This window comes from Amphibalanus amphitrite, unplaced genomic scaffold (assembly GCF_019059575.1).
Source record: "Amphibalanus amphitrite isolate SeventyFive unplaced genomic scaffold, NRLGWU_Aamphi_draft 000039F_arrow, whole genome shotgun sequence".
NCBI lineage: Eukaryota > Metazoa > Arthropoda > Thecostraca > Balanomorpha > Balanidae > Amphibalanus > Amphibalanus amphitrite.
The window spans coordinates 1,367,519-1,378,281 of NW_024881535.1; the positions used below are offsets into that span (position 1 = coordinate 1,367,519).

The following is a 10,763-nucleotide window of genomic DNA, read 5'->3' on the forward strand; positions in this document are numbered from 1 at the left end:
ATATCATCCTACCACTACTGGTTCGAGCCGAATCACCGCCGAACGATAAATGCGTCTCCCCCCTAGCGCACCGCAAACTGCTGTGAAATTCCACCGTGCCCACCTCTCCACAGTAACACGCGATTTCATCTTTACCGCAAAATTGCCCTCAAATCCTCGCACCGTCACCTACTGATATTTGTAGCTTAGTTTCCACCACTTCACTCGCTCGTCATTCCCCAGAGAAACACAGGCTTTCACCTTTCCATTTATTTTTATTTATTTCGATGAATGCAAAGTGAAGCCCGTAACTAGTAGAAAACGTGCTCTTATATAAATACCAATCGTCAGGGTTAACCCTCGCCCATGTAGGGGGGGGGGTTGGTACAACCCCCCCTGAGGTTTTTTGGAAATAGTGCAAAAACGGCGGCGCGCAGCGCCGCCAAATTTTGGGTACCTTATGGGGCAAACCTTGCGCATCTTTTGATAAAAAAATTTGACCGGGTCATGTCAGGTCACGGAGTTATGACGTCACAAAGGGAACAGCCTCCGGCCGGATTTTCACAAACTGAGTGCCAACGCCCGAGGTTTCCTGCCGGTGGTACGGACATCGGTTGATGGATCGTGATGAAACTTCCCATGCATGTTGGGGCAAGTATTGGCTATCATATGGTATAAGAAACTTGACCAGGTCAGGTCAGGTCACGGAGCTATGACGTCACAAGAGGAACAGCGTCCGGTACTATTTTTTAAAAGCGCCCGAACCACTATTTTGCTTATTCTTGTCACCTCAATGGGAATATGCAGCAATATTAGCTTCTATAGGGAGCAAATGGACCTCCCAAATCCAAAAAACACAATCAGATTTTAAAAATTTAAATTTTGATTTTTCGAATTTCTGCCGCCGACTGTGACCTTGCCGACTTCCGGCGCTCCCAACGCGCCATTTTTAGAGCTAGGGAAACGAAATACATACCAAACGATAGAGAATTCATCAAGGAACACGATAGTGAAAGTTTCAAGTCGATATCTCCCACCGTTTTGCCGCAATCGCCGCGGAAAGTTGAAAAAAGTCTATTTTTCCGAAAATTTGACCTTTGACCGGTCAAAAGTAGGTCAAATGTTGACCTAGGACCAAAAAATATACCACCAATCGCGAGATCTCGTTGAGAGCAGTCCGTTGGTTTTTTCCGCTAAGCTCTACGACGCTCCGTTTTCAAACGCCAAGGGGGGGGGGGGGTCGCACCAACCCCCCCCTGCATGGGCGAAGGTGGCAGATCGCCGTTTACGGGCGAGGGTTAATATGAACAGGACAGAAAACGATTCAGTTTATCCACTGAAAGCAACGTGCGGCGTGCCAATACGATTGACACCAATATCCAAAATGACTGAAACGTCTTTGAGAAAGCGTCATTGAAACAGGCAGTCCAGCCAAGGGTATGTCCAGCCTACTACAGATCAGTTTCCTATGATGGCTGTCGGAACGCGACGCTGTCCCTCCCAACACAAAACTGAACGCCACACCAGGGCAAAGTCGCGGTTATCTTAGGTAGATTTTGGTCACCGTAATCATCAGCTGATGCATCGAATCACAACAGCGCTGCGCCGTCACATAGACGGGAGCTCGGGAACGTCTTTGGGACGGCGGCTGTGCAGTCACGGAGATCACAGCATCAGTGCTGGGTCTAACGCCAACGGATGATGGGCAGGAATCGACTTATTCATGCCAGAAGCACAGACGTTGACGATCCCCGACGATCCCTAGGCCGACGACGGGAGAGCGCTGCCGGTCGCGAGGGCGCCCACGCCACGGCAGACAGGCAAGCAGCTTGTGGTCTTCCCCCATCTCGTAACGGCTCTACTGTGCGAAGATACCCGAAGCGATGTCCACCTGTTCAAGATGGGGTGTCGCACAGAGGACTCGCACGTGAGAAGCGGCACTTCGCCAACTATCTCGGTACCCTATCCTGCTGGGCTGGTTACCTGTGCCGTATCTGTTCCGCTTCCGCTGGGCTAAGCAAGGGACCCTGCTCTGCGCTTTCATTGGCCAACTGCTTCGCTTGTTTGATTGCCAGATCCAGGTTCCCCTAACAGCGCTGATCCGCTGGCATCTGTGCCGGCTCCGCTCCGCTGGTGTCCGCAACCAGTCTGCTCCGCTGGTCCCAGGCGTCACCACCGTCCGCACTAGCAGATGGCCCCGCCTGCCCGGCTGGTGTCAGTCCCGCCATCGCCTGTTCTCGTCGGGGAAGGGAAGACATACAGAGGGCTTGCTGCAAGGTGGTGGTCAGACCACTCGAGCGGGCCTGCTCCATGGTGCGCCGACTGCCGGCCTGAGCTGAGGCAAAACACAAGAGGGTGACAGACTGAACTCGAGGGTTGTATGTCAGTCACGCTGCCTGGAAAATGCATTAGTTGCTATTCGAATCGTAAAAGAAATAAATGAGGTAAAAACAAAAATATCGTCGCAGACGTCAAAAGAAAAAGGAGAACAATCATGCCCGCGTCATGCAACGTGCTTTTGAAAGGAAACGCGAATATTGTCAGGAATCGAAAACTAAAAGGCAACCAAACGTAAAACGACAAACATAACGGCCTTCTCGTCATTCCCGGCCGGTCAGTGGTTAGCTCGTCCAAGCCAGAAAGTCAGAGGCTGGAAGAGGAGACCGCGACAGCTGGTCTGCTCGTCAGTTCCTGTAAAACGTGGGAGGTTATCGTAACCCGAATCGGTGGTACCGCGACAGATACTTGGCTACCTGATCGCGTTCGAGCAACCTTCGGAATGAGCTTAAGTGATAACTGTACTCATCATCCATGATCCAACTGCCATGTGCTTAGAGCTCGCGCAACGCGTAATCATTTGATCTTTTAGAAATAGTGATTACCTACAGCATACTGAAACGCGTTAGTCTCTTTGTTCGCCGAATAGAAACGGAGCGTTATTTAAACGAATACAGAAAACAAGGACTCGCGTTAAAAATCTAGACTAGCTAGATGACGCGTCGAGCAGGCGTTTGTTCAGCGGTCTTACGTGGCTCGGGAACCGGCTACGTTTGCTGGAACCTCCGCACGGCGGCTGCTGCTCTCGGCTTCTCAGGATCGACAGGCCCGGACCACCCCGACAGACGACCCGGGCCCCAAACTGTAGCCATTAGCCCTTGAAAGGGATAGGTCCCCAGGCAGGGGTTGGTCGGAACATGGTTGTGTCCAAGTCCTGATTATCGACTGAGAGAGGAACAAAACCAGAAATTAGATGCTAAAAAGGGAGGATAAGCAAGTCAGATTTATGTACCCATTCCTCCCTCAAACAGCCCAGCTCTTAAAATATCCAAAAATGTTCAAGAGTCGGGATATTTATCTGGCAGATTTGCATTCACCCAATTTTTATTTCTATTGAAGCCCGTAAAAAGGGTCCCTTCCAGCAAAACCAAAACGGAGTGGGGATGGGATGGGGCGACTTGAGCTGCCTATTCCCCTAGGAGCTACAGACACCTGCGATTATTTCAAACGAAATGGCGACCCCCCCCCCCCCCCGACTTATTCAATTTTTTGCCTACGGGGTTGTCTGCAATTTGCCTCAAATTGAAATGCATCCCAATGCCCAGAAGACAGGACGCACAGGGAGTGGCACAAGGTCACACCCCGCCACCCCTACCGGTTCCACACCAGCGCCAGGGGAGAGCCCTGCACTGCTTTAGAGCGGGCAGTGGCACCGAGGGGTACAGCGTCACCCTCTGTGCGCCCTCAGGTGCAGCGCCGACACAGGACCGCCGCCGCTGACCGGAACAGTCTGCTCTGCTGCGCAGGTCTCCGCCACAGCAGCTGCTCCGGGCTCCGCCACCCTCCCCGCCGCCGGCTCGGCTTTCTGCTCTCGGCGGACGCTGACTGCTCTCAGCTCTGCTCCCTCAGGAGTTGACCGCTCTGCTCTCAGGTGCCACTCTGCTATCTCAGGATAAGGCTGCTCTCTGCTCTGCTCTCTGGCGCAGACCGCTCTCTCAGGAGATGACTGCTCTGCTCGCATCTCGGTGGCTCGGGCTCAGTGTCTCGGGATAGCTGGCCGCCACCGGGACCGCAGCCGTGATCAGCTCGCTCAGCTCTCTCCCCCACCGCTCGGCTCAGCTCAGGACAGCTCTCTCGCGGCTCACAGGACAGCTCTCAAACGGGCGACAGACGGCAGCGCAGCAGGGCGCGGCTGCCGCGGCCCGTCTGCCAGGGAAAAACGGACGGGTTGTCAGCGGGGGAACTCGAACACAACACACACACAAACACGCGCGTACATACGCGATCAAACGGAAGCGGTACTGACGGCTTTTATTACCAAGAAGACACTCAGAGATACGCGGCGAAAACGAGCTAGTCAATGGAGCTCGGGTCCAAACGATCAGAAACGAGAGAGAATAAGAACAGCGCACAACCTCGTTCTGAGAGAATCCATAGCGCGACACGGGGATATACAAAGACAATCGGCGGTGTACAGGAGCCAGCACAGTCTACTTAGCTTCTCGATCGATCAAGGGGGTGTCGAGGCGGGCGCGAGCGCGCCCGGCGCCGCGGCCCGTCCCGACGACACGTCTGAAATCAGCGTCAGAGCGACAAGCGGAGGAAAACCGCGCGGCTAAAATGTACCCGGCGTGCAGCTACACCTGACCATATGTACACACTAAGCTACTCTGTTTATTACGTGTTCTTTTTTTGTATTTGAGAACAGGTCCGCCGGCCAGCGCTCTACCCGAGCGCGGCGCGGGGGACCGACAGCCAGTGACATTCCCTCAATGAACAGGTGAACAGTCTGTGAACGTCCCTCCCGAGTCTGACGGTCGCTTTCGCCGGGGACCGAGCGCCCGCCGGCGCCCCAGGGACGCCCCTGGGACGCCCGGGGCGCTCGGCCCTCGGGGGCGGCCGTCAGAGGTCGGCGCCGCCAGTACCTAGAGCGGGCGGTCGGCTGCGGCGGCGGGCAGGCCGGCCCGGTACACTCGGCCGCCGCGGCCGCTCGGTGACGGCCACCTCTTCCACCTTCTCTCCGTCCGGTCAGCCGCCGCACCAGTTACTCCCTGGGGCACAAACACACACATTAACGTGTCAGACTGGTACGCGTCACATAGGCAGGGGAGGGAAGGGGCACGGATGAGGATACGATAAGCGTACAAAAATCAGTGTAAGCAGCAAAAGACAATTCGCAGTGTACCAAAAATGCAGCTACAGTCTATGACATCTTATGCAGGTCCTATCTAGCCAGCAAATCCATCAGTCCATCCAACGAATCTAACTGCCTTGACCCTTCCCCAGTCCGTTAAGCCACCCCTGTTTGATGTTTTATCCCTCGTACATTTTACCAATGATTTTATCGCACATGATTCACTGAGCCTACCTGGAGTGGGAGCGGGACCGGGAGCGCGATCCTCCCCGGGAGCGGGAGCGTGACCGGGAGCGGGAGCCGCCGCGCTGCTCCATCTCGGCGCCGTTGTCCTGGACCGGCTCAGCTCCTCCCTCGTGCTCCTCGGGCGCCTTCCGGCGGTCCGGGGACTTGCTGTCGCGCGGAGACCTGGCGCGCAGCACCGGCAGAGTCAGTGACTTCAATCTGGTGCGATAGCAAACTTATTCAGATTGGATGTTACATTAGCAGCTAAATTAGTTACTTAAGTTATTTTGTGGCAACACGCCTTACTCACAAACTCCAAAGGTGTAGCTAAAAGAATATGTTATCACAGCCAAGATCTTTTAAAAACAGAAATAAATTTTCCAAACATATTACAAATAAAACCCGATAACATTCATATGGCTCCAAACACGCCTGTACCAAGTACGGATCATCAGCCTGATGCTCCCAGTACGACAAAGAACCTACCTGCTGTGGGAGCGCGTGCGGCTGCGGGTGCGACGCTCACGGCTGCGCGAGCGGCTGCGAGAGCGAGACCGCGAGCGTCGTCCGCGACTGCGGCTGCGCGAGCGGCGGTCCCGGCTGCGCGAGCGGGACCGAGAGCGCGTGCGGCGCCGGCCGCCGCCACCACCGCCGCCGCCGCCGCTGCCGGCGTAGCGTCCGCCGTAGCGGCGGTCGGGCGGTGTCATGGGCCGGGCGTAGCGGGCCATCTGGACGCGCAGTTCCCTGCCGTCGTACATGCGGCCATCCATCGCGTCCATCGCGTCCTCGGCATCCCGCCGGTCGTAGTACCTGGGGAACGGAGCGAGAGAGGGAGGTCAGGAAATGGTGCAGATTGTGGAAGCTAGAAAAACATGTAGATGTGGAGGACAGGCAGGAGACATGGGCTTGATTAGACTGAATTTACCTGCAGGTATCCAGAAATGAAGCCATGATTTTACATAACATTGGCCATATTTTTTCCAATCAGTCGTGTGTCACACAACAAACAGCAACCTCAAAAACATTGTGAGAACCAAAAACCATGCATAAAGGAATCACAAATAGCAAATAAACCGTTGTTTGGTCTAACTTTGGGCCGTGTGGGTAACTTTGTTCCACGAGGAAAAAAATGGCTAAATTTTAATCAGCTTAATACCTATGCGCGAGAAATGGCATTTTTGGGCCGTAACCAATGAAGTAGTCAATGATAAACCCAGGGACACAAAAAAATACGTCATCATGTCGATTTTGGATTTTCTAGATTTTTTTTTGGTGAAGCTCCTTTTTTTCACCCAATATTAAGGTTTAGGTAGGTCCCTGTACGGGGCTCAGATGCTACCAGCCGAATCGACTTTTGCAATTTGCCTGAATAGGACATCATGTGAACTTTGCATTCGACTATTGGTAATTTATTTTCCTCAAACATTTTTTTAAAATTTGGGGGTGGTCAATGTTTATACATATTTTTTGCCGTTAATTCAATAACTTTGGGCCACCCGCAGGAAGGGTACACCATATGATGAAGACACCATATGACACCATATGATGAAGAGGGTCGTCGTGTCGTTCGTTGTGTTCCGTGCCTTTTATTGTGTGTGGTTCGTCGCGTCGTTGGTTGTGCGTAAATGTCCCAGCGGGATACGTAAGCGACCTACAGTCATGATGGTGTGCATCATCCCGTGACTATGTTTGTACAATGTGCAAGTTTGCTTTTCCTTTTTTAAAAGCCCCTAAGTGGACCAATGTATCCATAACGACCGCTAACATTGATACTTTTGGCTTTTCCATTGTTTTATTGATGCATTTATTCATATGGTACAAAGTTATTTTTGTGCGGGTAACATTGTGCCACTCTTATTTCAAAAAAATAAATTATATGTCATTATCCAAAAAAAATTAAGAGTGACTATAGGTGACCAGCAGGGATGTCACTGCCTTACTGCACAATTTCCTGAACATTTAACAAAATAATTTGGAAGTAATATGAAGAAAAGTCAAAAACTGGTACAAAGTCAGGCCAAACAACGGAACACCTGTATTTACTAAAATGAAAAAATAAGTCAATATCACAGATGTTCAGTGACATAGCTGTATGACTCAATTGGTCCGCCTCCACTGTTTGACACGCCTTCAGGCGCGCCTTTTTTCACGTGGAATTTCCACGCCGAGGGATTCCTCACGGAAACGGCCGTTCGGGCATCGTGAGCCGCGAGGAATCCCGCGAAATGGCGAGAAATGCCACTGTCGCGCCCGTTTTTCAAGATGGCGTCCACCATCACCGTGGGCACAGTTTATTTATGTTTCTTTTTTCCTTTTTGCTTTCATATTTCATCATAGATTTTCCTTTTATTTATGATTAGAATTATGTTTATGATAAATTCTATAGGCATGTTTTTTTCTTTTTCTTTTTGCTTTCATATTTCATCATAGATTTTCCTTGTATTGATGATAACAATTCAGTAGGCGGAACTATGGTCATGAGTACCCAAATATAGGAACGTTCCCATTTTTGGGAACGGAGTTCCCAAATATGGGAACGGGCGTTCCCATTTATGGGAACGGAAGGTAATTTTTCGGCCGTTCGCCCACTAAAACTCATTAGTGCATCACGTCTCAAAAAAGTGCACGCTAATTTAAGTATCTACTAAGTCTCTATAAAATTATCTTTAATCTGACCGTTGCACAAGGAAATTGACCGTCGAATGATATTTTTAATGATTTTTTGAAATGACGGAATGGTGAAAACATGGGTTATACTACATTTAACTTGCAATTTTAAGGAAAATGAAGCGTTTTTACATTTTGAGGTTAATTATAATAATTTTCGCCTGGTTATGAAGTTTCATACTAGCGACACCAGATGCTGACATATGCAAGCGAACACGCGGACAGTCCGGGGGTAATATTGGTGACATTTGGTGTCGGGGCGCACGACCGCATGGAACGTCAGTGATTTTACCGAACTACTGTTGTAAACTCAGTTTCAGTGGTTTAAAATTATTCAGCTGTATTATATCATCCCAGATAGACATATTTTATTTGGATGCTAGCTGTTTAGAGTTGTTTTATAAGGAGCGTCATGTGCGTGGTTTTTGTCTTCCGTGTTTCTAAGCGTGATCGTTTCGGGGGAATTTCTCTTATATAGGTCGCTCTGTGTGGCTTATTTATAATTTTTATGCTGATTTCGATCATTCCTCGTGCCCATCCTACCAGGCCTTTTGCCACTTACACTCATCAAGAAAGGAAAAAACTAGATTTTCATTGGGACTAGGTGTTTTGAGGGTGTAACATATTCAGCGTTCCCATTTTTGGATACTTCCTTGTGCTCGTCAACTATCGGTGATAAACAGACAGGTGCTTGACATGTCTCCACCCTCGGCGCGAACGGTGGATATAGGTATGGAAGACCTTGTTGAACATCGCTGAGCGTTGTGAATTACGTAATCCTGCAGAGGGGGGCGTGCCCGCTGCGAGATCGACGGGAATAAAAGCGCAGAAGACCGGGCGAAACATGCGACGGTCTTGCCGGAAAGGTCATCTGATGATTGTTGCGTTAACAATAATTTGCGGCGTTGGACGTGATGCTTGTTAATGAAAAGAGCCCCTTAAAGGCGTCGGTGAAATCGTTCCCACTTTTGGGTACGCCGTTCCCATAATAAGGGACGCTTGCAGCGCCAGTGTACGAGAGCGTTCCCAAATTTAGGCTCGCGGCCCGGATGATGGACTGCTTTAGAAATAGGGAAACGATTTGAAACTACGATGGGCCTTACAATATCAAACTCTTTCGCAACAATATTGAGACAAATATCAGGTGGTTCACGATCGTTTTATATTTTTTGGACGTCATTTAACGGTTCTTTTTCTTGTTTTAAATAATGCCTACATGGCGTTCCCATATTTGGGTTTATCGTTCCCAAACATGGGAACGAAAATGCGTTCCCGAAAATGGGTACGCTTGACCATAGTTCCGCCTACTGAATTATGTTTATGATAAATTCTATAGGCATGTCTTTTTCTCTATTTCTTTTTGTTTAGGATTTATAATATGCTGCATTTAACCGATTGAGTGGCTTTGCATAGTTTTCACTCTGCTGCGATTTTATTGAAGAAAATAAATGATGTGATTTGACATTCATAAATACAAAATATATATAAACAAGTCAAAATATAAGTATTTCTCAATTAAAAAACATACACACACAGCATGATATGGCAGCACCCATTTTTACATAAGTTCAAGAAAGCCTACCCAAACAGTGATGAATATTCCCCAATGGAGAAAACAGCACTGTCCGTCAGAACAAAGGGTTGATATCCACCAACATTACTACCTCAGCTAGAGCAATAGGTAACCAAGATCTTAAGAGCTTGAAGAGAATGGGTCTAAAAGGCCTCTGACCTCCCAAAGTCCCACCAACAGTAATTGGTAACGGTAACTGTTAACTCCTTTGTGTCCAGTCCAAAACCTGTCTGATTAAAATTGATATGAAAAATAAAGGCATGAAAATGGAGAAAGTGACAGTAGTTTACAAGGGCAAGCACCCACAATTCAAAATTCAACAACTCACAGGATTAAAAACCAGTGCATTGATGAACTTAAGGTAAGAGAACTGACATATCTGATATTCAGGCTTCAGTTTATACAAATGGCCAAGCTCCACTCCTCAGGGTGTATTCATTGGTACACTCAATATATACTTAACCTTAGCAAACACTAGCTCCATAAACATCCCTCCATCCATCCTACTCGGCACTTATTACCGCAACAGACAATTGGCAACCAAAATGACAGTACAGTGGAATCAATCACATAACTTCAGCTTTGACATTTTTTAAGATTAACATAAATTGCAATCATAAGCAAGCGAGACATAGACACGCATAAAACAATGAGGAATACGACTACCCGCGCCACTTCACGTCGACAACACTCACCTCACAAAAGCAAAGCCTCTGCTCTCCTTATTGTACCTGTCCCTTGGAATGTAAATGTCCCCGATTTCACCATACTTTTCAAACACTCTTCGCATATCTTCTGGCCTGGTGCGGTATGTGATATTGTCCACTTTCAATGAAACCATACGCTCGATGGCCGGGGGAGGCCGCCCGCCGAAAGACATTTTGTGATTTGTAGCGGAAACCAAGAAACGACGGATATATGAATGACACAGAAAGAACTAGACACCAACAAAGATATTTCTGGCCATATAAGATAAGGTGATAAGCCGTAAACACAGGTAAAACCCCGCTCTAAGCGCACAACCGATAACACCACGCGGCCGGGCAATATGGCGGAGGAAGTGAAAGATTTGCGGCGTCGCTTCCCGCACGATAAGAAACATAACGCCACTAATTTATTTTACAAGAGAATATATTCAAATTTTACTAAATGTTATATTATTCGAAGGACTTGTATATTTCAAATGAT

The 10,763-nt window shown here is 49.0% G+C and overlaps 1 protein-coding gene across 4 annotated transcripts; it reads right to left on the reverse strand.

Annotated features, from left to right (window-relative positions):
* Positions 1-1,275: 1,275 nt before the first annotated feature.
* On the reverse strand, positions 1,276-10,763 carry LOC122374479 (serine/arginine-rich splicing factor 2-like). 4 transcript variants are annotated; one of them, XR_006255233.1, is made up of 6 exons: positions 10,271-10,632; positions 5,822-6,145; positions 5,345-5,518; positions 4,902-5,027; positions 3,008-4,182; positions 1,276-2,210 (listed from the first exon to the last, which is right to left on the reverse strand). XR_006255233.1 is itself a non-coding variant. In XM_043353282.1 (4 exons), exons 1-4 carry the CDS (start codon positions 10,453-10,455, stop codon positions 5,021-5,023), a joined length of 690 nt encoding a protein of 229 aa, XP_043209217.1. In that variant the 5' UTR covers positions 10,456-10,763; the 3' UTR covers positions 4,271-5,020. The 4 variants fall into 4 exon arrangements, 1 of the variants encoding a protein (XP_043209217.1); XR_006255226.1 differs by having other exon boundaries at positions 1,276-4,182; XR_006255229.1 differs by lacking the exons at positions 1,276-2,210; positions 3,008-4,182 and adding an exon at positions 4,271-4,793 and having other exon boundaries at positions 4,890-5,027; positions 10,271-10,638.